The sequence below is a fragment of the Babylonia areolata genome, chromosome 3 (assembly GCF_041734735.1).
Source record: "Babylonia areolata isolate BAREFJ2019XMU chromosome 3, ASM4173473v1, whole genome shotgun sequence".
Classification (NCBI taxonomy): Eukaryota; Metazoa; Mollusca; class Gastropoda; order Neogastropoda; family Buccinidae; genus Babylonia; species Babylonia areolata.
The window spans coordinates 62806894-62832928 of NC_134878.1; the positions used below are offsets into that span (position 1 = coordinate 62806894).

General features: G+C 39.1%; 1 protein-coding gene across 1 annotated transcript; it reads left to right on the forward strand.

Annotated features, from left to right (window-relative positions):
- The first annotated feature begins 1300 nt into the window (after positions 1 to 1300).
- Positions 1301 to 19473, forward strand: LOC143280668 (translation initiation factor eIF2B subunit beta-like). Its single transcript, XM_076585402.1, has 13 exons — positions 1301 to 1618; positions 2879 to 2965; positions 3465 to 3581; positions 5763 to 5820; positions 6642 to 6695; positions 8902 to 8951; positions 9433 to 9529; positions 11061 to 11120; positions 11608 to 11741; positions 12949 to 13009; positions 14051 to 14110; positions 16018 to 16151; positions 17518 to 19473. The coding sequence occupies exons 1-13, from the start codon at positions 1548 to 1550 to the stop codon at positions 17594 to 17596; spliced, it is 1062 nt and encodes a 353-aa protein (XP_076441517.1). The 5' UTR covers positions 1301 to 1547; the 3' UTR covers positions 17597 to 19473.
- The last annotated feature ends 6562 nt before the right edge of the window (positions 19474 to 26035 follow it).

Consider the following 26035-nt stretch of genomic DNA (forward strand, 5'->3'; position numbering starts at 1 on the left):
TTTATTTTATTTTTTTAAATAAAAATAAAAATAAAAAATTTAAAAAAAACTTACAGCTCAAGCGAAGTTCTGAGCTCCAGTAGGCTGGAAAATTAACAAAGATTGTTTGCAGTAAAAGACCTGCAGCTTGGGTCTCTGATAGCTCAGAGGTATATAGCAAGCGGTCGAAGGGAGATCATTCAACCCTTCCTATGAAAGTTATTGTCGAAAAACAAAAAGGACATTTCTGCGATACATGAGAGGCCAATTTATTGTCATCTCACATTTATATAAACATATAAATCAGCTATTTTGCGCGCATGAGAGCATGATACAAAACAAAAAAACATAAAACAAACATGCAAACAAAAAGAACAACAACAACAACAACGGTTTCTTGTATTTCAAGGATCATCGAATGACATCCTGTTCGTTTGCCTGTATGTGTCTCTCTTTTAGTTTTTCTGCTGAATTCAGAGTAGACTTCGCTTTGTTATGCAAAAAAAAAAAAAAAAAAAAAAAAAAAAAAACTTACAGCTCAAGCGAAGTTCTGAGCTCCAGTAGGCTGGAAAATTAACAAAGATTGTTTGCAGTAAAAGACCTGCAACTTGGGTCTCTGATAGCTCAGAGGTATATAGCAAGCGGTCGAAGGGAGATCATTCAACCTTCCTATGAAAGTTAATTGTCGAGAAAAAAAAAAAAGGACATTTCTGCGATACATGAGAGGCCAGTTTATTGTCATCTCACATTTATATAAACATATAAATCAGCTATTTTGCGCGCATGAGAGCATGATACAAAACAAAAAAACATAAAACAAACATGCAAACAAAAAGAACAACTACAACAACAACGGTTTCTGTATTTCAAGGATCATCGAATGACATCCTGTTCGTTTGCCTGTATGTGTCTCTCTTTTAGTTTTTCTGCTGAATTCAGAGTAGACTTCGCTTTGTTATGCAAAACTTTACATTATTACGTTTCACTGAAGGATTCTCTGTACATCGTGTGCTTGTGTGTCTTCTGATGAGATTTTGTGAAAGAAATCCATTTTGCACAGGTCACTGACGGATATACACAAATATATCAGTTTTCATGCACTCAATGCCTGACCAGTGCGTTAGTTTGTGGATCAAGACGGGAAATCAGTGACGGCCGGGGCCAGGCCCGGGGCGGTCGGGGTTTACCCCACAGACATATACATATGTTTTCACGTGTAATTATCTTAGTGGTTTACTCGCGCGGAGCGCTTTGCCGGGTGGCCTGAGTGATCTGGTCTAAATACTCCGAAATAAAGGTCCTTTTCTAGGAATCGGGGACAGAATTATTGCTTCTTTATGTAGATCCCCCATTAGTGACAGAATGAATAACAGAAATGATTGTTGTCACTCCATGGAAGGAAGTAAGGACCTGTGGGATGCAATTGAGTTTTGGTGGGTTACGGAATAAAGACATATTAGCTCCAGTTGCAAGGGAAGTGACTCTTGACTTCATATCGCATGGTGGCTGAGCACATTTTCAGTGTAGATTTTGCTTCGGGTTGAAAACATACGGCAGAAAGTTCCAGGATGCCAGGAGAAGTGGACAGAAAAGAGGCAGTGGACAGAATGGAGGAATTGATTGTGGACCTAAAGAAAGGGTATGCTTATGTGAAATGGTTTCTAGTTTGCTTGTTTTGGTTTTCTTTGTGATGTCTGATGCAACGCACACAGCGACACTCGCCAACAACAGCACTTGATCATTCACTGATGGTACTCTGGGAATCTCCAAACGCATGCAGAAAACACAAAAGCAGGTTAAAGATCTCGTAATCAATACCAGCATTCGACGGGTTATGGAAACAATAACATAGCCGGTATACACCCTTTCTCTCCCCGAAAACGGAGTTTGACTGCCTACATGGCGGGGGTAAAAACGGTCATGTCCACTCGTGTATGAACACGAGTGAACAAGCCCAAGAACAAAACAAAAACAAACAAAAAAGGAAGACTTCCGAACGCTCAACAGCAAAATATGTTAATTTGGTGAAAGATTATTTAACACTGACAACAGCTATTGACCCCCCTCCTTTTTTTTCTTTCTTTTTTGTTTTGTTCTTTTTGTTTTTTGTTGTTGTTTTTTGCACGCACACACACACGCCTACATACATACATACCCTCTCCCCCTCTCTCTCTGTGCCTCTTGTTCTCTCTCTCTCTCTCTCTCTCTCTCTCTCTCTCTCTCTCTCTCTCTGATCTATCTATCTATCTTAGTATCTCTGTGTCATACATAAAAGTAAACCTCACAACATAAAGATCTCCATTTCTTTGTGTTGCCAGTGTTTCTCATGGAGCTAAATTCTGAGACTGTGAGTGTAAGATTTACTTTGACCCAGAATCTGAAAGTAGAAAGCTTCTATGAAAGTGCAGCTCCATACTTGGAAGAATGCCCTCAGGGCATCCTTGCACTGGAGAACACCAAGAGTTATACTATTAAAGTATTATGTAGATACTGAATATTATTATTATATATGTTAAAAATCTTAGAAAAACTCAAAAAATAAACATTGGTCTTGAATTTACATAGTCCTGGAATGTTTTTCTCTTTTTCGTTGTACATTACATCAGTAACAGAGTAAGATAGATAAGCAGCCAAATGGTTAGTGTTGGACTTTGTGTCAGAGAGTCCTGAGTTAAGTCCCGTTGTTGGCACTTTTTGGCCATCCATGGTTGTAGACAATCAGAACTAGATCCCGTAATCCATCCATTATTCCATTTATTGATTAATAGAAACATGAATATATACTTAAGTCATAACCAGCAGGCACTCCCCAGAAAATCTAGTATATCTATTTGATATTTTTCACAAAAAAATAATTAAACATTATTGGTAATGCTGTTCTTGTTCTGCACAATTTCAGGAAGGAAGTTGGCTCCTATGAATTGGTGAAGCGCACTATTGACGTTCTGAGACGCATCATTGCACACACAAAGTGGACCAGTGCACAGTGAGTTTCAGAACAAGTGTAGATAATTCTAAACAGTTTTATTCTTTTATTATTTTATTTCTGCTTTTGTTTTGTTGTTGTGTTTGCCTTAGTATATTCCCAAGTTTACAGGTGAATGATTATTTCCGTTGAATGATTTGTCAGAGAGCTATCAGAAGCCAAGAGTGTACACAAGTTTTTGTGCTCATGTAGTGTGTCTGAGATTTGTTTGTAATTGTAATCATATCACCCATCACATCTCCCCCAGTGTATGTAGGTGAGTGTTTGCTTATGCATACTGTGTGAATGCAGGAAAGTCCCTTCATTTCAGGATGATTATGTGAGAACTTGTGCTTAAAAAGCATCTCGTTCACTGATTCAGTTACACAATATGGCTAAAAAGTGATTGTTGTTTTGTACTTTGTATACGTTCATGTATAATTGATTTTGCAAAAGCTTACATTCTTTTGGTTTTATTCCTTTAATAAAATTATATATTTTGCTGTTTACATTTTATTAGGGATTTGTTGAACCTGGTTCGTGAAGAAGGCAAAAAGATCATCAAGGCAGATCCTTCTGAAGGCTGCATTGCCAACATGGTTCGCAGAGTTCTCAGGATTGTTCGAGAAGAATTTGGGTGAGCATCAAATTCAGTTTGCACACACACAACACACACACACACACACACACACACACACACACACACACATACATGCATACACACACCACTCAACATCTGTGCATATTTTTTTAGGTTTAGACTTTAGTGTTTTAGAAGGCATTTGACTGTAGAGTATATTATGAAAATAATGTTTATAGAAACACACATGCACACACATGCACGCACACACACAAACACACACACACACACACATATATATATATATATATATATATATATATATATATATATATATATGTGTGTGTGTGTGTGTGTGTGTGTATACACCACACACAAACACACACACACACACACACACACACACACACACACACACACACACAACTCCATGTGTGCAAGCTTTGCTGAGTTTAGAAGGCATTAGACTTCAAACTTTTTGATGAGTTGAAGTGCTTAGAAGACATAAGACTTTATGTTATGGAAATGTTATTGTACAAAATTTCCATTGTATTCATAACTTAATCAGTATCACTATCAGTATCAGGTCAGGAAGAGAGCAGAGTATTGCTCATTTCAAATAATTTAATGTTTTCTGCATGTTGCAGCTCATGATTTTGAATATTGTTACTTTTTTTTTTTATAGATTGCACAGGGTTTCATGAATGTGATTTATAATGATGCTTGAAATTGTCTTGGATAGCTACTCATTACTCGGATAGAATAGATTTTAGTGCTAGAATTGAATGAGTTTTCCTGAGATGATGAAATTTGCAGATTTTCAAAATGGGGCTTTCCTCTTAAGGCCAGACACAGTAGTGAAATTTTGACCAAAATCATGTGATTTTTTCGCATAATTTGCTTCTTCAACATCTAATCTTTATAGTCCATTTCACCTGGGTACTATATTCACTTAAATAAAGCTTCAAACAGCATCAACATGTGTGATTTCTTCTGAGTACAAGCATATCTCTTTCTTTTCCTGTTTTCTCAGTTTTGTGTTTTGCCCTCGTAATACCATTTTTCAAAATGCTAATGCTCAAAAACTTTAAAAGATAGCATGTTCAAACTTAGTACTTTCTTTCTTTATGTATTCATCTTTATTATAGTGCGGTGGTTTGTATAGTACTAGTAAAAGAATGAATATACACTCATTTGAAAAAAATTATGTCAAGGAATTTATACTCATTTCAACAAAAAAATGATAATAAATGTATTTATTCAAATTCCAAAACACCACTGCACTATAATAAAGAACAAATACAAATAAATCAAACAGAACAAACAGAAATAACATATCTATAAAGGTACTGAAGTTCTAAGCTTTTAATTTTTTTGTTTGTCGGACATTTTGGATTCGTTTCCATGGAAACCGTCACATCAAAAATGCACAAAATGACCTTTTTAGACGTGTTTAGTCCAATATCTTTGCATACCATGTCACAGAAAGCCATAAACTTCAAGTTTATTTCATACGTTTTTCTACTACCGTGTCTGGCCTTAAAAGAATAATTTCTTTATAACAGGGGTGTACACTTCTGTTGGACGTAGAACGATACAGGGTTGATAATGTTCAGTCATTTTATTCCTGAAGAGGACAAAAGCCGCAATACTTTTTCATCGGTGAGGTCACTGTCCCATTCATTTCTTGGTCAGTTCAGGACATCTTGTGTGGCGAAGTTCAGTGACAACAGATCCTACCCAAATTACCAGTTCAGTCAGAAGGCCAGTTAGAGTATCGTTTAGCATGCAACATCAGTGTCCCGTCCAGAGAGAGAGAGTGGGACAAAAGGAAAGAAAACATTGAGAAAGTCTTCATTTTCTTATTCTTCATTTTCAAGACCTCATTATTCACTTGCATCCAGTGAAGTTTCTTCTAAGTACAGTAGTGTTTCTAATTGTAACATGCTTACTGGTATTGAATGTCACACTTTATTCATTGTTATACTGAAATTATTTATAAGCATAGACTTGACATGGGAAAATGTGTTGACTGATTCCTTTGGTTTCAGTGTCCCATTAATCACGGTATGAAGAGGATAAGTGTCCCAATTATTTCTTGTTGGGTCAGGACATTTGTCCTACAGTTACCCATGTGGATGTACACCCCTGTTATGGTACTTCATTGCTACTTTCACAGTGTGTTGAAGTCAGAACAGCATTTTAAGTGTCTTCCTATTTGAGTAAATACTGTTTCAGAACTATTGGAGACGAAGGCAAAAAGGACCAGATTTCATCTGCTGACAACGGTGACAGTGTGAGTTTGTCTCATTGATTTAGTCGCTTCTGGATTGAAAACAAACAAACAAATGTCTCTGTGTGTGTATGTGAGAGAGAGAGTTCTTGTAATGTCTACTGTCGTGATGAAGTTGATACAATGCCGTCACTATTTTCATTCAGTTCCAAAATTTTAGTTTTATTTCCAACTATGTGTATTATTCATTGAAAGCTAAGACTTGAGTATGTTTTTTTTCTATTGTTGATTTTTTCAGGGGGATTAGGTTTTGTTTATTTTTGTGCTGGTTTTGTTGGCTTGCATTTGTGCAATAAACCTATGTTTTGCTGTTCTTTGTGCCTGTGTTTGACTGGATGTCTATGTTTGTATATTTAATCTGTGCTTCCAATTTGTTTTGTTGTATTTTGATCACATGTGTATGGTTTGTTGTTTGTGCATAAAAGTGTGTGTCTGTGTGTGATTACTCTATTCTTCTTTCTTTTTTTTCACAATGAAGAGCCAGTCATATTTTGTTCCCTTTCTTCTGTCTGCAAACTTGTGTATTTTAGTTTACTGTCAAAGTGGATTTTTCATTAGAACTTTCCCTCATGGGTTCTTCTACATGCTCTGAGTGCATTCTGCACCTCGGTTTATCATCTTATCCAAATGATTGGTGCACAGACCACCACTCGAGGTCTTGTGGAAGTGGGACGTAATAAAAAATAAAATAAAAAATCCTGGGACTCGAACCCGTGGACACTCACTGTCTATTTAGGCACATGACCAGCAAGCCAGTGCTCCGACCTGCTCTTGTTGGTTTTTTATTTTATTTTGGTGAATGACGTGTGTTGTTGATTTTGCAGGTGACAGAGCGAGTGGCGGCTTGTGACTTCACACAGCCTTGCCCTATGCTGAAGGTGGGCTGAATTTTCTTTGTGATGTGTGTGTGTGCATGTTTGTGTGCATGAGGATGGAGAAAGTGAGTGCGAGTGTGGTTGCCTGTGTGTGTGTGTGTGTGTGTGTGTGTGTATTTGTATTTGTATTTGTATTCCTTTTTATCACAACAGATTTCTCTGTGTGAAATTCGGGCTGCTCTCCCCAGGGAGAGCGCGTCGCTACACTACAGCGCCACCCATTTTTTTGTATTTTTTCCTGTGTGCAGTTTTATTTGTTTTTCCTGTCGAAGTGGATTTTTCTACAGAATTTTGCCAGGAACAACCCTTTTGTTGCCGTGGGTTCTTTTACGTGCGCTAAGTGCATGCTGCACACGGGACCTCGGTTTATCGTCTCATCCGAATGACTAGCGTCCAGACCACCACTCAAGGTCTAATGGAGGGGGAGAAAATATCAGCAGCTGAGCCGTGATTCGAACCAGTGCCCTCAGATTCTCTCGCTTCCTAGGCGGACGCGTTACCTCTAGGCCATCACTCCACTATACGTGTGAGTGGGTGTTTTTATGCGTGCACCTGTTTGTGTGTGTGTGTGTGATATGTTGTTACTTGTTATCTCTTTGCATTACAAAACTTACCATGTTATTGTTTCTTTGGTGTTACTTTTGCAGTCACTGTAAAGCTCCTTGAGGTTGGAAGGCGCTATTTGAGGAAGGTGGCAGAATGGTTAAGACGCTCAGCTGCCAATACAGAGAGTCCGTGAGGGTGTGGGTTCGAATCACGCTCTCGCCCTTTCTCCTAAGTTTGACTGGAAAATCAAACTGAGCGTCTAGTCTTTCGGATGAGACGATAAACCGAGGTCCCGTGTGCAGCACGCACTTGGCGCACTGAAAAAGAACCCATGGCAACGAGAGTGTTGTCCTCTGGCGAAATTACGTAAAATGAAATCCACTTTCATAGGTACACAAATATGTAAGCATGCACTCAAGGCCTGACTAAGCGCGTTGGGTTATGCTGCTGGTCAGGCATCTGCTCAACAGATGTGGTGTAGCGTGTATGGATTTGTCCGAACGCAGTGACGCCTCCTTGAGAAAGTGAAACTGAAAGTGAAACTGAAAGGCGCTATTTGAATTTCCATTATTATTGTTATCATCATTATTATTTACAGTTTACAAGGTTGTTTCAGTTGTTCATTTGTGGAACACTTCTCACTGTTCAGAATCATGGTCGTCTGATGTGGCTGAAACCATGAAGTAAGCAATATATACACATTCAAGCACATATATGTAGGTAAGTTATAAAGACAAAAGAGTATTTTGATTTTGATTGTCGGAAAACAACAACATGAAACATATATGCATGTATAACATGAGAACGAAAGAATATCCAGATTATCATTTTGATAATTCTTTATCATCTGGCTGCATGAAATCGAATGCATGTACATGTGAGGATGAAAAACAGATTATTATTATTGTTGTAGTTGTTATCGGCCAGCGAATCACACAGTGCATGCGAACCACTGTCTTAGATTCCAGTAACCAGACTGTAGAAAAATGATATAATGTACACTTAGAAACCTCAGCACAGAAGTGATCAGTTTCATTCATTGTTCAGTTGTCATGACACTCACTTTTTTTTTTTTTTTTTTTTTTTTTTTTTTTTTTTTGCTGCCCCATCATCTGCACCGTTTCAGTGGCATTACTCCCACGCCGCTCATTTAGATTCCCCCATACACGGCCACACCCGGGTTCGTCCGTCATAGTTCCAGCGTCGGCAGTCCACAGGGAACCATCGATGTTAGGTCGTCAGGAGGCCACACACCAGAGGAGACCCTGCACTGCTGCTGAGTCACTTTGGTGGTGTTCAGTGGTGCCTGTTCTGTTTTAACGTACTTAGGACACCACCTACTAAGCCCCCTACCAACGACAATAATGGCTCAGTCGCGGAGCCAGACTGAGTGAGCGTCCCCCCCAGAGTGGAGACCGCCACCACGTCCCTCAAACAACAGCCCTCCTAATGACACTCACTTGTTCAGTGTCACTCATTCTGTGTGATTTTTTTTTTGATTTTTTTTATCTGTTTACACTTTGGAACTTCTTAGGCCTGTTCGTGTATTTAGTCCTGTGTCGTAAATGAGTGTGTGTGATGGTTAAAAAAAAAAAAGAGAAAAAAAAAAGATGACTTTTTATGATATTAATTAAAGATGTGATTTAACCTTTGTCATACCCAGGGTGCTGTGATTGAAAGCATTGGAGAACTCCTCACAGAGATAGACGGATGGTAAGTTAGAGATGATACAGATTACAGAGAACAGAATACTTTATTATCCCCAATGTCAAAATCATTTGTGGTGTTACGTTTCATAAACAGTGTATGAAAATCACGGTCATGGAATGTTTAAATGCTAAATTGACTTCAATCTTGCATGCACTATTCACAGATCATACATACACTTGCAATAATCATAAGAGAAAAGGCACAGAGTGATATAATATAGTTAAGCATAGACATATTTATGACTAACACCAAGGTATTTAACAGTATTTCGGTTCACATGTGTGTTAACACAAAATGTGGGACTGTGAAAATGGTGTTTCGGTTGTCTGTGTATGTGTGTGTCCATGGTAAACTTTGATTTTTTTTTTTTTTTTTTTTTTTTTTTTTTTTTTAATGGAAATACTTTGTTGATACCAAATTTGACTTAAAAATAAGAAGAAAAAAAATCAGTTCTTTCCACACACATTCTAATGATTTATTTCAGTGTGGAGAACATCGCCAGCCAGGCTCTGGAACATATCCATGCGGACGAGACCATCATGACCTTTGGCCACTCGAAAACCGTAGAGGCCTTTCTCAAGGTGAGCAGCTTGACTGTGTGTTTCAGAGTCATGATGCTATTTAGCACAGTAACCATGTCAGAGATAATAACCCCTCTGCCCCCTACTCACGCCCACGCCCCCGCCCCCGCCGACCCCCTCCCACACACACACCACCCCCCGTCCCACTCCACACACCTGCCATTTTTTTTTTTTTTTTTTTTTTTTTTTTTTTTTTTTTTTTTTCAAACACATCACTTCAGTTGAAGAACTGAACACAAGTATAGTTTACAGGAAGGTAAGTACACACCGTTATGTTTTGTGTCGGCGATAGTGAAGCGCATAACCTTCATTTTGGTGTCATATACTGTACCATGTCAAACTGATGCATGACATGGTAAGTATATGTATCACCAAACATGGAGTATAATGCAAACTCCTCCTCTGAAAGCATAGATATGACAATTGAGAATGGTAAAGTATTTGTATTTGTATTTCTTTTTATCACAACAGATTTGTCGGTGTCAAATTCGGGCTGTTCTCCCCAGGGAGAGCGCATCGCTACACTACAGCGCCACCCTTTTTTTTTCTTTTTTTTTTTTTCCTGCGTGCAGTATTTTTATTTGTTTTTCCTATCGAAGTGGATTTTTCTACAGAATTCTGCCAGGAACAACCCTTTTGTTGCTATGGGTTCTTTTACGTGCGCTAAGTGCATGCTGCACTCCCCGGCATCTCCACTGTTTTCTTCAAGGCCTGACTAAGCGCGTTGGGCTACGCCGCTGGTCAGGCATCTGCTTGGCAGATGTGGTGTAGCGTATATGGATTTGTCCGAACGCAGTGACGCCTCCTTGAGCTACTGAAACCGAAACTGCACACAGGACCTCGGTTTATCGTCTCATCCGAATGACTAGCGTCCAGACCACCACTCAAGGTCTAGTGGAGGAGGAGAAAATATCGGCGGCTGAGCCGTGATTCAAACCAGCGCGCTCAGATTCTCTTGTTTCCTAGGCGGACGCATTACCTCTAGGCCATCACTCCACTATTTGGTTGATGAAGAAAAAAAAAGATCAACAAATAACCCAGTGGATTACTCACAGACATACACATACTTACACATGCATACTCTCTCTCTCTCTCCTCTCTCTCTCTCTCTCTCTCTCCCCCCCGCCCCCCCCCCCATCCCCCCCTTTTCATTAAATATATATGTACTATTGTAACTGATGTAGAATAGCAAGGACAGATTGGAAGAATAGGCCATGCCTAAAATCTTAATCCTTGAATAAAATACGTTTTTAGTTCTGAGTTCTCTCTCTCTTTCTCTTACACACACACACACACACACCACACACACACACACACACCACACACACACACACACACACATTCTCTCTCATACACGCACACACACATGTACACACATGCATACATATCAGGATAATTCTTGTAGTTACAAAGTTAACATGGGGATTAGTGTTAGTAATATTAGTCCACACAATCTTCGTAGTTTACATGTTCTTTTGAGAGAGGAAACCGTGGATAGAAGAGTGTTATAATATCGTCTGTTATGTTGCAGAATGCTGCCAGAAAGAGGAAGTTCCATGTGATTGTGTCTGAAGGCGAACCTTTCTTTCAAGTAAGTGAGAGTTTGCTTTGTTCTGTTTTTTTTTTTCCCCTATAACTCCCACCCCACCCCCACAAAAAAAGGCTCTGCCACAATCATTTATTGTAATGTCCTGTTCCAACAAACTGATTTTATAGCAGGATTTGTTTTTTCTCATTTAGAGGAATGGTACAGGAATTTCAGAGGTTTGTAAAACATGTAATGCATCTAATATTTTAACAAAAATTTTGATGAGGTATACTTCTTCTTTTTTCCGGAAAAAATTAATATGCTTTTCTTTGTTGACATGGGCAAACAGAATAGACACCTTATTAAAACCAAAAGTCCTTTGTAATGGTTGCAAAAAAACAAAAACAAAAAAAAAGGGGGGAAAAAGCTGCTTTGATCAACGTTTTGCCAAAAGAACTCCCACCCCTTCCCCCGTCCCACTGCCCCCCCTAAACCCCCCCCCAAAAAAGAACTGTGATGAATGAAAGTTTGTGTGTGTGTGTGTGTTTAGGGTCACCACCTGGCCAAAAACCTTGCTGACTTGGACATCAACGTGACGATCATCCCAGACACCCATGTGTACGCCATGATGCGTAAAGTGAACAAGGTCATCATTGGCACCCATTCCATCATGGCTGAGGGAGGGTAGGTGCTGCTGCTGCTGTCAGTTTGTTCACTCACCTCCTTCTTCTTCTTCTTCTTCTTCTTCAATCATGGCTTTTAACTCCTGCGTTCACTCGTATACACAAATGGGTTGTTACACGTATGACTGGCTTTTTTTTTATCCCCGCCTTGTAGGTAGTCACACTTTAAGATCGTTGTTTTTTTAGGGCTTTTTTATCCCCGGCTTGTAGGTAGTCACACTTTAAGATCGTTGTTTTTTTAGGGCTTTGTTATCCCCGCCTTGTAGGTAGTCACACTTTAAGATCGTTGTTTTTTTAGGGCTTTGTTATCCCCGCCTTGTAGGTAGTCACACTTTAAGATCGTTGTTTTTTTTAGGGCTTTTTTATCCCCGCCTTGTAGGTAGTCACACTTTAAGATCGTTGCTTTTTTAGCTGATGTTGTTAGGCAGAATCAGAGAAAAAAAACACCCTTGTAGGTAGTCATACTTTAAAATCATTGTGTTTTTTGGCTGATGTTGTTAGGCAGAATCAGAGAAAAAAAAAACCACCCTTGTAGGTAGTCATACTTTAAGATCATTGTTTTTTTAGCTGATGTTGTGAGGCAGAATCAGAGAAAAAAAAACACCGTTGTAGGTAGTCATACTTTAAGATCATTGTTTTTTTAGCTGATGTTGTGAGGCAGAATCAGAGAAAAAAAAAACACCCTTGTAGGTAGTCATACTTTAAGATCATTGTTTTTTTAGCTGATGTTGTGAGGCAGAATCAGAGAAAAAAAAACACCGTTGTAGGTAGTCATACTTTAAGATCGTTGTTTTTTTGGCTGATGTTGTTAGGCAGAATCAGAGAAAAAAAAACACATGGGTTCAGAAATAAGATTGGTATTTGTATATGTTAATATTCCAAATATATACCGGAAATTCAATGTTATTTGCTTGATTAAGCTGTTGTAGTTTTGTTTTTGTTGTTTTGTTTTTCTGTACAGATCCACTGTATGGCAATTATTTACTCGAAACATCATCTGTCTTAAGAAAAAAAGCCTTAAGTATTTCAAGTCTTGTAGTTTGGGTCTTATGACACAGATTATGTTTTTGATAAACAGATGCTCCAGGTGAGAAACAGTAACAGATGAAAAAAGCTGGATTGATTAATTTATTTTTTATATCTTTGTTTTGTGTAAGTCTGTGACAGTAGAACTTATTATATTAGTGTTTTGTTTTGTTTATCTCAAGGTGCAAAGTGCCCTGTGGAATTTATAATGTGGCTCAAGCAGCAAAGGACCACAAAGTTCCTGTAAGTATATTTTCAGTCGGATGGTTTCCACTATTTCTTGATAATGTGGTTTAGCGTTCAAAGTCAAAGTAATCTGGAGTTATGAGTTGCTGAATATGGATTGGCTATCAACTGATTTTTTTTTCATTGTTTGCATTCTCAGTGTATCTTATGTTTGTGTGTTTTTTATGTTAACAATTCTCAGATGTGACTTAATGTTTTTGTGTTGTTGTTTTTTTTAAATGAGCCTTTTGTTTTCAAATTTTGTTGTCCTATGTTGTTTGTTGATATGCTGGAATTTATATGAGCAATACATCCCAGGCAAAGCCATTAAAGACAGTATGTAATGGTACTTACATGTTCATTATCAGATGAAGTTGTATAATATGAATGGTCTGTGTGATAACTAAAGCTGCCAGTTGCTACCAAACAACATACAGACTTTTACAAGACAGAGGTGTGTAGCCGATGTTTGGGAACGGCTTACTCGGCAGTGGCAGGGGAGTGAATTTTCTCCCATTCTGGAATGGCTTATATGGCCGTCTAAAAGTTAAAGAAACACAGAAAACTCACTCAGGAAGTAATACATACACACACTCTGATAAAGGTCCACACACACAAGAACGCATTACACATCCTTGAAGATTATTAGATGTGTTTGCGTAAACATACTTTAGCATACTTAGATATGCCATTCTAGAACAGTACATCTTGATTTTTGTAACTTCTTGTGCACTTTACATTTAATTACACATACTTAACCGTGACCCACTAGTGCAGACTTCGGCAGGGGTCTGATTCCTGTTCTGTGCAAACTACTGTCCGCCTGTGCGGAGAAAACAAAAGTAGCTTCGGCTGATAACCTCCCGATACATTTTATTGTTGGTAGATAGGTGAATGTAAAAGAATGTATCTTTATTTTGAGACTACTTTTTAATCTTCCTAAATCTCTTGACGTCATACTGTGTACATTTACTGAAAAGTTTCACAGATCTAAAAGTGATGATGATAGAAAAATGCAATGCTGTATGACGTCAGTTCATGAATTGTTTATGGTTTCAGCTGTTTGTGTGCACAGCAACCTACAAGCTGTGTCCAGAGCAGTTCAGGAGTGAAACACAGGTAATGTTCTGTCCTGATTATGCGATGCAGCTAGAAAATAGTGTGTGCATCATCTGTTTCTCCCTCAGCTCTGTGCAGAATCATTGGAGCACCGCACAGAACTGTTTACCAGATTCGGCCAGGTCTGACAGCTTTCAGCCTCGGTCTGTGTAGTTGATTTTCCCATCCATTCATTAATATTATCAGTCCATTATTTAAGGGGGATCTCTTTTTTTTCTGTGAGAAAAGAGTGTGTTGATTTTCAGAACAGTGGTACAAACTGAGGACTTAACTTTGATAGTCCAAGCATAGTTCAGATGTTGTGTTGGACTTTTCATTTGTTAGCAGTGAATGAACAGCAGTGGCTTTGTTTAACTTTCAATCTGAGGGTCCAGGGTTCGAATCCTGGTCACGGCACCTGGTGAGTAAAGGGTGGAGATTTTTCCAATCTCCAAGGTCAGCCGCATTCGTATGTACACACATGCAGATCAGATAGGCATGTTAAAGATCCAGTGATCCATGTCAGCGTTTGGTGGGCTATGGAAACAAGAACATACCCGGCATGCACCTCCCCAAGTTTTGTCTGCCTACATGGTGGGGGGGTAAAAATGGTCATACATGTGAAAGCCCACTCATGTGTACAAGTTAACTCTCTCCATACGAACAGCGAAAGAGACGATGTTAACAGCGTTTCACCCCAGTTACCATCATCAAAATAATTGCAAGCGGAAGGCTCTTATACTGAAGAGGTGAATGGTTGACAAAGAATACCACAAATCTGACGACGGAAGCTAAAGGTTGGGTCATTCAGACACCCACTGGACATCCGAGGGGTCTGTGTAGAGGAGAAGAGAGGACTGGCCGTACTGAGTGAGTTAAAGTAGGAGTGGCAGCCCACAAATGAAGAACTTTACCACGGACGGTTGAACTTTGGTGAAATGAGATCACTGTGGCACGAACCGGAAGTGCAGTTTGTAAATTTTTTTAAAGTGGTGTAATTGATTTTTTGCTGAACACGAGTATAAGTAATGCAGTCCAAGAAGTCCAACAAATTGAATGGTGACTGATGTCCTGACCTGTGAAATCAGTATTGTCCCTTTGATGTGACAGCCCTTCCGTGATGATCATTCTTATCAGTAGCAGTCAAGGTGTTAAAAATGCCAGTCTTTGTGAGTTTCCTTGTGGGTGGTTGTGCTGTATTTCTGCTTTGTTTTCCTTTTCCAGGTTGCGCTGTAACGCTTTGTTTAGAGCGGATGTAGGATTTTTTTTTTTCCCCTTCCTTGGAGAGCTAGAAATTTCCTCTCGATTTCTTTTTCTTTTTTTTTTTTTTTTTTTCAATCACTCCCTTTGTTTCTGGTCTTTTTACTTTCTTTCTGTCATCTGTTCCTTTCTTGTTTTCAGCTTTGCTGGTCCATTTTCTTTTTTTTTTTTCTTTTCTGAACAGCCTTGAACACCTTTTGTTGCTTTTAGGACTTGATGATTAGATAATAATTTTTGCATTTGGGACATTTGAGGTGCTTGTTGGCAAATTTGTTTTTGTTTGCCTAATATTATTATTATCTATGGTTTTTCATGTAATGTATGTTCAGGTTTTTGTTTGCCTAATATTATTATTATCTATGGTTTTTCATGTAATGTATGTTCAGGTTTTTTGGTCTTTTTTGTCAGTCTCCTGGTGATTTTTTTTTTTTAATTGACAGAATAGTCAACATCAGAGGTAATGTCTAGGTTTATGCGCATGAATATGACTATTTATGCCGTATTTTCTTTATCTGGTCTTTTTTGTTTTTCTCATCTATGAGTTTGGTATTTACAGTGTTTTTAAGCCTGGATAATTGCCTCGTTAGGTCGGCTGGGTTGTAAGCAACAAAATGCCCTTCCTTTCCATGAGCGCCTTGCAGTGCCTCTGCTTCTGTTTGTGTCACCAGCCAGGGTTCCAGAAGTGGGCCGACCCCAACCTCTTCCTGCCCATAGACGACAGTGAGATGGCGGAGATTGAGATCAGCACCGTGGTCTTTGAGTACGTGCGTCCTGAGCTCATCAGCCTGTTCATCTTCAACACGTGAGTGACCTGGACAATTCTGTCAGCTTTGGTGTTTGTTTTGTTTTTGTTTTTTTTCTTTTTCTTTATGACGGGTGCAATAGCTGTGTGGTTAAAGCGTTGGACTTTCAATCTCAGGGTCCCAGGTTCGAATCTCGGTAACGGCACCTGGTGGGTAAAGGGTGGAGATTTTTCCGATCTCCCGGTCAGCCAGAAGCCCCTTTGTGTGTATACGCAAGTAGAAGATCAAATACGCATGTTAAAGATCCTATAATCCATGTCTGTTTGGAGGGTTATGGAAACAAGAACATACCCAGCATGCACCACCCACACCCTCCCCACTCCCTCAGAAAAACGGAGTATGGCTGTCAACATGGCGGGGTAGAAACAGTCATACATGTAAAAGCCCACTCGTGTACATACGAGTGAACTTGGGAGTTGCAGCCAACGAACAAAGAAGTTTTCTTTGTGAGTGCATGTAACTTTTTTCTTTTGGTTGTTTTTATTCATGTTTTTTTCATGGGCTACAACTCCCACATTCACTTGTGTGTGTGAGCGTTGGTTTTTTTTTCATAATTTTTTTTATTTTTTATGTGCATTACCTCACGATGTAGGCATCTGTTTTCAGGCGTGTGCATTCTGGACATGTTTGTGTTTCCATAACCTAACAAATGCTGATGCAGATAATGGGATCTAGAAGCGTGTATTGGATCATGAGCATTTGCATATATACACTTGAACTGTTGAAGTGGATGTAGACATCAGCAGGTCTGCACACATGTTGACCTGAGGGACTGGAAAAACTTAATTACGCCTATAACGCACCAGACGTGTTGACCAGTTGGAAGTTCATTTATGGATTTGTGCTGTGATCTTTTTGCATCTCTGTTGTGTATGCATGCGTGTTGTGTGTGTGTGTGGAGGGGTATGGGGGTGGGGTGGGTCTATGTGTGTGTCCATTTATTTTTATTTGTTTATTCTATTTACTGTATTATCATTATTGTTATATTTCTCATATAATTTTTTTCTACACTTTATTTTCTTATCTCTCTATTCATTCTATTTTTATTTCTCTTTTTATCTGTTATTCTAATGTATTAGTTTATTGAATTGATTACTTATCTATTGATTTATGTATATTGTGTTATTTATGTATATTATCTATCTCCATTATATTTCATTTTACTTTCTCTCAAGGCCTGACTAAGCGCGTTGGGTTACGCTGCTGGTCAGGCATGTGCCAACAGATGTGGTGTAGTGTATGGATTTGTCCGAACACAGTGACGCCTCCTTGAGAGACGAGCTGAAACTGTAAACAAACATGACCATGTGTCTTTCCATCATAAGAAGAAAATTGTCATCAGCCCACGTGTCCTGTCTGTTGCAGAGGCACAAATGCCCCCTCCCACGTCTACCGACTGCTGAAGGATATTTACCACCAAGATGATTTAGACCTGGAGGAGTAGTTTTTTTTGGTGTTCGTGTCTGAACGTTGTGCTGCTTGCAGCAAAGAGCGACTGGTGGTTGGCTTTTGAAAGACAGTTGAATGAAAATTAGGACGGGGAGACATGAATGAAATGTAGCTCTTGTTTGCAACTCGGTGCAAAGTTGATAAGTTGCGTCACTTTTTTTCTTCTTTAAAAATGCTTTCTTATGTAGAAACAGAGTTGTTTTTATTGTTTTGGGGGGTTTTTTCTTTCCTTATTTTTTTTCCATTAAAAATCAATCTTTTTCTTAACAAAACTTTTGAGGTGAGTAATTTTGGTTACGTTTTGAGTACTCACAATGGTAAAGATTCGGAGGCACTGAAAGTAAAAAATGTTCATTAAAAAAAAAATGTGCATGTCTGCAGTGGCACAACTGGTAAGAGCTTCCTGCAATGCTTATGTGGAATTATGTTTAAAATGATCAGAGCTTTCTGCAAAAAAACAACACCACCACACTCACCAGAATCTGTTAGAATATGTATTTTCTCTGCATGACATGTAAAATGATTCCTTACAGAAACAGCATGACTATAAAACGGAGTAGGTAGTACAATAGAATTATTGTATTTTCTTTCATCAAGATTGTCATAAATAACCAGCCGCCATGGCAAAGTGGTTAGTGTAGCGGACTGACGGCTGGGAGGACTCAAGTTCGAATCCCAGCGGAGGTGGGTTTTTCGGCTCGTGGCCGGTTCCTACCCAGAGTTGAGTGTGCTGTGGACTTAAATGGGGAGACTGGGACCACACAGTTAAGTGTCGTCCACTTCAAGGATGTGTCTTTGGGTGTGCTGCTCTAATTACCTGATCAACACTGCAAGTGTCTATCTCTCAGGCCTGGTTAACACCGGGATATCATTATGACAGGAAGCGTAGAGTACAGCCTTGTCACGCAGTCCCAAACCAAAATGAACCTCCATAGCAACATCGTCATCATCATCCTCCTCCTCTTTCATCATCATCAATATAAAACAAAACAGTCTCAAAGTCTGTGGCCTTTCATGCCCTGCTCTCATGGTGACCTCAGTTTCGATACCCCTCCACTTCTGTGCTTGGGGTGTGTCCTGTCAATGTCTTCAGTGTCAGCAGATTCATGGGGGGCTGCTGCTGGTCTCCACTCTGGGAAGGACGCTTACTCAGTCTGGCTCCACGACTCAGCCATTATTGTTGTTAGTAGGGGGCTTAGTTGGTGGTGTCCAGGCACCATTGAACACCACTGAAGTGACTCAGCAGCAGTGCAGGGTCTCCTCTGGTGTGTGGCCTCCTGGCGACCTAACATCAATGGTTCCCTGCGGACTGCCGACGCTAGAACTGTGACGGATGAACCCGGGTGTGGCCGTGTATCGGGGAATCTAAATCAGTGGCGTGGGAGTAATGCCACTGAAACGGTGCAGATGATGGGGCAGCAAAAAAAAAAGAAAAAAAGATTGTCATAGATTGTTGTTTCTGCTCTCTCTTTATATATATTTTTTTTCTATTGTCATAATTGTTTTTTCCTGCTCTCTGTTTTTTAATCCTTCTAAAAAGAGCTTTCAGGGTGTGACAGTGGCAAGAATTTGGATATTATGGTAACAGTTTGTAAATATGAGCATTGTCTCAGAGAAATTTGGTTTGGAATTGAAATTGAATGCATTGTTAGAAATACACAATTAATTCTTCCAACATCATTTATCAACAGACTGTTTTCCTGTGTGATTGTGTGCCACATGTGATGAACTGAGTATGTTATCTACATGTATGTTGTTCATTTTTGTGTGTGCCAGTGCATGACCTTGCTGTCTGGAAATGTGTCCAATGAATCACTGTAAAAGAAAAGCAATTGTCATTCACACAATAAAGTCATGTTCAGTTGACAATAATTTATCGTGTTGAAGTTTTGGCATATGAAACTGGAACACAAGTGTTTACTGAAGCATTTTTTCCACCCTGTTTTGCCGGTCTCCTTTTATGTATATATATTATCTTGTACGTTTGTGCATGGTTTTTTTTGTCTTTTTTTTTTTTTTTTTTTTTTTGAGTGGGGGGAATCAAATTGTTTTCATGGACACCAAATGTTATGTTAGATGGGCTGTTTTGGTGTGTGGGGTGGGGTGAGGGTGGGGGTCTGTTACTGATAGTTTGAGTGATCTTGGATTTAGAATATAAATGTACATGGCTATTACAAATTGTGCTCCTTTTTGTGTGTGAGTGTTCGTGAGGCATGTTTGTGTCTGTGTGTGTGTGTGTGTGTTTGGATATTAGTGAGATGAAAGTGAATGATCTGTTTTTAAACGTTTCTTATTTTAATTAAAGTGTTAGCATTTCATCATTTCTGTATTGATCTGGGGGTATTTCCTGATAAAAATATAGGATTACATTGACATAGTGTTAGTCAACCAAAATATGTAAATTTGTATTCACCCACTTATGACTGACTAAACTTATCGTTTGGCTGGAATATGGGATGAGGATGATGGAATTTTTTTTGTTGTTGTTGGAATATGGGATGGAGATGATAGAATTTTTTTTTTGTTGGAATATGGGATGGGGATGATGGAATATTGTTCCTGTTTTGGGTGTTTTTTTTGTGGGGAGGGTGCAAGGGGCGGGGGGTTGTTGGTAGGAATATGGGATGGGAATGATGGAAAATAGTTCTTGGTTTATCTGTACAGCCATTCTGAGGAATTAATGTCATTGCCAGCAAGCTTGATGAATAATTTTCTCAAATCACTGGTGGTGGTTTGTTCTCTGATTTTTGTGTGTGGGTACCTCGACTAAAATATGACTTTACTGGGATACAAGATAAAATGAGGCATAATTAAATATTTTCAAGATCAGGTAAATTAGAATATGCATGTAAATTGCCCTGTCATTCCAATTTAAATGATAATTAACAGCATTATTAAAGTGTTTATTTATCAGGAAGAAAGTGAAAAAAAGGTTCCATTATTCCGAAGTTCGTAAACTTGAAGGTGAAGGTCAAAGATCCCATAGCCATTTAGAGGTGTGGATCCAGGCAGTGAATTGGTGTTTACTGTGTCCAGGGTTCAGCATAGGAAGGTGGGGCCCATTCCTCTCCTTTCTCTGTTTTGACCTTCCCAACCAAAGTCGGGGTACCCATTCACACCCGGGGTGGAGTGAAGAAAGTGGGAGTGAAGTGCCTTTCTCAAAGACACAACACCATGGCCAAAACTGGGCTTTGAACCCCCAGTCACTGGTGAACACTGGATCAGAAGCCCAATGCCTAACCAATTTTGCCAAGCTGCTTCATGGAGATGGTTTAAAAGCTGCAAAGACCTTCTCTGAGCTGAAAAAAAGAAGACAATGTGTATACCACTTGGTGCTCAGTGTAATGATTTAGTCAAGCAGTGGATGATTGGAACTGACTTTTAGATCTGAATAAATGTACAAAGCACAACTCTTTTTCTGTGTCAGTCTTGTTTGTTTTACAGTGCATGAGTTAATCACTCATGTTATACACATATTAAAACCTATGTTGCATTCTAATGGATCAAAAGCATAAGGTGCAAAAATCACTATGAAAGAGAAAAGCTTAAAAACAACAAAGTATTTATGTTTGAGTCATGTAAGGAATTGTTTTTCAAAGGACTTTGCTCATATGTGTGTGTATTTATGTCTGTGTCATGTTCTTTAAGGAACTGTTTTTCAAAGGACTTTGCTCATATGTGTGTGTGATGCTCTTGTATGTTTTCTGGTGGACCAAACAACCCATCGAACCAATTTCCATGCACCTGAAACCTCATCAAGCGAATGTAGGATGAGCGACTGCTCACCAGTGTCCATGCAAAGAGTAAATTACTGTTTTTCCCGCCCAAATATTCAGACTCTACATGCATTTGCCTCACCCCTCTCCGTCCCCGCCCCCTCCTCCAACACCAATATTCCCCCATGTGAACAACCACCTCTTCCTTCCAAAGCCAACAGCCCTGCCACCCCAAAACGACCAATCCGAAAAGCTGATTTCATTTCCTCTGCTTCAAAGCACAAAGTCAATACTTTCTGGGGGGAAAAAAAAAGAAACAAATATAATTTTCTCTGTGTAAATTCAGTAACCAAAGACAAAACTCAAAACCTGAATGGCAAAAAGAAAAGAAAAAAAATTGCACGCACACCTGCACCTTCACCCCCTGACCACTTGAATGTATTAAATAAATAAATAAATAAATGATGGATATTTTCTGCTTCCATACCAACGCCCATGTCCAAATTCGCATTTTATCATTATGTCAGCCTCAGACACACATTGTGCTGGTGTCCCAAAGTCACCCAAACCTCTCCTCTTCCAAAGCACCTGCTTGACGTGTAATGTTGTCTCTTCCGTGGTTCTGGATGTGTACGTCGCCGAACCAATTTTGATTATATTTCAATTTCGCATGGTCGGATCCAAAATGAACACAGGTTTTCAGAAAATGCCCAAGGTACTATTTAATCCTTCTTCCACACACCATAGGCTCCATTCCCAAATTATTATTGTTCACAAAATAATAAATATCAAATTTTCGGAAACTCTAACCTAAAATAAATGACAAACAAAAATCGACAACAGTGCCAACTAAGGCCAAGTTAGGTTGGTATACAAAAATAGACATATTTCTACGCCGCAAAACTGGCGGGAAAATTAACAAAGAATGCTTGTAGACATCACAGGCATATTGGGTCCCAATAGCAAAACTGGCGGGAAAATAAACAACTTGAGAATGCTTGCAGACATCACAGGCATCTTGGGTCCCAATAGCTCAGAGGTATAAAGCAAGTGGTCGAAGGGAGATTTTTAAAAAAAATTAATAAAAAAGAATTCCATGCATTCTCTACTGTACAAAAAAACCCGGACATTTCTGTTGCATATGAGAGGCCAATTTATCGTCCTCTCACACAAAACTAACACTCGATAGTATCACTCAGCACATGAAAAACTAGTACCATGTATCACTTACACACACACACACGTCTGACACTCAGCCCATGCACAGCTTTCTCTTCATATCACTCAGCTCATGCAAATCCGAAACTCACAGTAGTCCATAGCACTCCGTCGGTGCATGAAAAACTAACATTTTGTATTACTTAGCGTGACAACAGCTACCACTTCCAATTCCTTCGCAATGCAAAGCTAACACACAGCACGTGAAAAACTAACACTATATATTATATTATGTACTTAGAACATACACAGCTAACACTCGACATCACTCAGCACATGCAAAGCTAACAATTAGGTGGTCGAAGATTAATATAAATTTATAAACAGTTAATTGTGTCCTTGTCAATAACTTGAGGCAAAAACATCTGAATTCTGAAGGTCAGTCATATGTTTACTTGCTGAAGAATGGCTCTGTCTGCAGTATTCTTAAAATCTGTGTGTATGCATTTAATGCCTTGAAGATACGACTGGAATTTGCTGAGAGTAATTAAGAAATTTAGAATGAACTTACAATGCACAAGATGCACTTTCGTCCTACATGGTTAAGTTGATAGATATTTCACATTTGTTGTCGCTTATTGTACTTTTTTTTTTTTTTTTTTTTTTTTTTTTTTTTTTACCTCTTTCTTGGGGCCGATGAATTGAGATGAAAGTTTTTGTTCTTGTTCTTGTTAAAAAAAAAAAAAAGAAGAAAAAAAAGAAAAGAAAAAAGATCGGTTGTAATTTCAGAATAAAGAATCTTTTTTTCTTTAAAAGCTAAAAGATAGAATGTCGTATTCTGATATCAGGTAGAACAATCATTTATTGAGAATCAGTCTTTTATTTATTTGTGTGTGTGTGTGTGGGGGGGGGGGTTGTTTTTTTATTCATTATCATTACGATGATGATGATGACTCGTGATGATGATTATTTCTATAGTGCCATCGGGCCATTTGGCTCTTCATGACGATCAATGAAAATAAACACATGAATCTAGACCTATACCTACCACGTCACCAACAGTGTGATGATACAGACTGTCTTATCTTGTTTTTGAAATAAACCCCTCCCACCCCCCACTTATGCAGTGACTCCAGCATTTTCTGTCTTCAGACTTTTAATTCTTTCAAGTTAAGTTTCTAAAGACATTTTCCCCGACATCCGTGATATTTCAATTCTCCAATGTTGTTTGCACTGCAGTGCCATCAGAAACTAATCACGTCATTTGAACACATTCGGAAAACCTCCCACAGTTTTGTTTGTACTACTGTCGGTGTACCAGACGATGTGAATCACTTGCTGGTCAACATACATCCGCCGGTTTAAGTGCATTGAATTAGTATGTAGCTGAAAAAGTACCATTTAGCATTTTCCTTTCGTCAAGGCCATGATTTGACACGAGTGGGTACGTACGTACGTGTGTGTGTGTGTGTGTGTGTGTGTAGTCATCTGCGTGGGTATGCGTGTGTTTCAAATCCTTTTGATATTGGTTTTTGTACCGTTTTCAACGGTAAAGTCCTGTCAAAGTATCCTGAATTTACGCCCTCAGCTATGAAATGGCAATCTTGCCGTCGTTGAGTCCTCGAATAAGCGAAAAGCTGCAGGCCGTATAATTATTATTATTATTATTATTATTATTTTATTCATTTTTAAAATTATGACAGAGGTTTATGATCGTATTTTATGCACAACAGTGGACTTTGGCCCAGTATTGTTGCCATTGGTCAACATGCAACAACAAGCCCGTAAATACTTGGGATAAACATGCTGTCGGATTAGTTTTTTATTAAACAACATGTACGTTATAAATATAAAAACAACAACAACGAACACAGTTTGAAACATAAATTAACTTTCATACAATAACATTTCATTATTTTTTTTAAAAAGGAATAAAGAGTTGCCATTATTCGTTTCGTAGCCAGAGGCCACAGTTGCAAAATTCACGCAAAGACCTATATTCAAACCAATCAAAATTTACAGAATTGGAGAGTTCCGCGGCCATCTTGGATCTTGTGCATGCGCATCTAACTTTTACTCGAAATTCGAACAATGCCAAAGGCGATCGACATTGACAATAGCAGAAAACATGTACTGTCTTCTATTTCTTCAGTTGAAAGCCTCCATTGCGACAACCAAACAGTGGTCAATGAAGTGCCATGGTATGCACACACAAAAAAGAGCAAAAAAATCGAAAAAAGATCATGCTGTTTCGCACGTTCTGCCTCTCTGGATCGCCTTTGTTGCTCGAAATTTCGGAGAGCCAATCAACTTCGAAAGCACAGATCATGTGATGCACCTTTGAAAGTCATATGAACACGGAACTCTTCAGCGGCTAGAAATGAAATCCATTTGTCATGTGTTACATTATGAAGATTTGATGGTCTTTTCATGAAAATTTCAAAGAAATCAAATATTACTACTACTTATTACCCAAAGGATTCCACAAATTGATGCCACATACATGATTGTAGACACAGTCTCATTTAAGTTATGTTCAGCATCTGGCGACAAGAGGCGCCTCTTCCCTTGTGACAAAGAAGGCAGTAAAAACTGTTATACTGTCAGGAAAATAACAAAACTGGGATATTATGAGTAAAATTTCCAACTTTTCATCTCTATTCTTCACTCTTTTGTTTCTGGTGTTATCTGTTAGTTTCACTCTGCTGTGCCCATGGTGAAGAGATGGGGGCCAACAGGATGATACTTGAACACATCATAGGCACTGAGGCGTACTTGAAAACATAAACCTTTTATGTTGACCTTTGCAGTTACTCTCTCTCTCTCTCTCTCTCTCTCTCACACACACACACACACACACATCAACACATGCATGCACACACAAACTCAATCACACACACACACACATCAACACATGCATGCACACACAAACTCAATCACACACACACGCACACGTGACACACTCAGACCTACACTCTTTCTCTCTCTCTCTTTCTTTTCCCCTTAACCCCCCCTCCCCTCCCCCACCTTTTCAGCTCAGTTCAATCAAATTTTTCACACTAGAAATGTATGTTTGATTCTATGATATATATAGATATGCCTGTCACTGCCAGTGTGTGTATTACTGTGTGTGTGTGTGTGTGTGTGTGTGTGTGTGTGTGTGCACATCAGTCAGAATCAGTGTGTGTCAGTGTGTGAGTGTGTATGTGTAAACATCAATCAGTGTGTGTGTGTGTGTGTGTGTTGTGTGTGTGTGTGTGTGTGTGTGTGTGTGTGTGTGTGTTTGTACACACACATCAATCAGTGTGCGTGTGTGCGTGAAAGTGTGTGTGTGTGTGTGTGTGTGTGTGTGTGTGTGTGTGTGTGCGCACATCAGTCAATCAGTGTGTGTGTGTGTGTGTGCACATCAGTCAGAATCAGTGTGTGTCAGTGTGTCAGTGTGTATGTGCACACATCAGTCAATCAGTGTGTGTGTGTGTGTGTGTGTGTGTGTGTGTGTGTGTGCGCGCGCGCGCGCGCGCCGGCGTGAATGTGTGTTATTGTGTGTGCACATCCAGTTT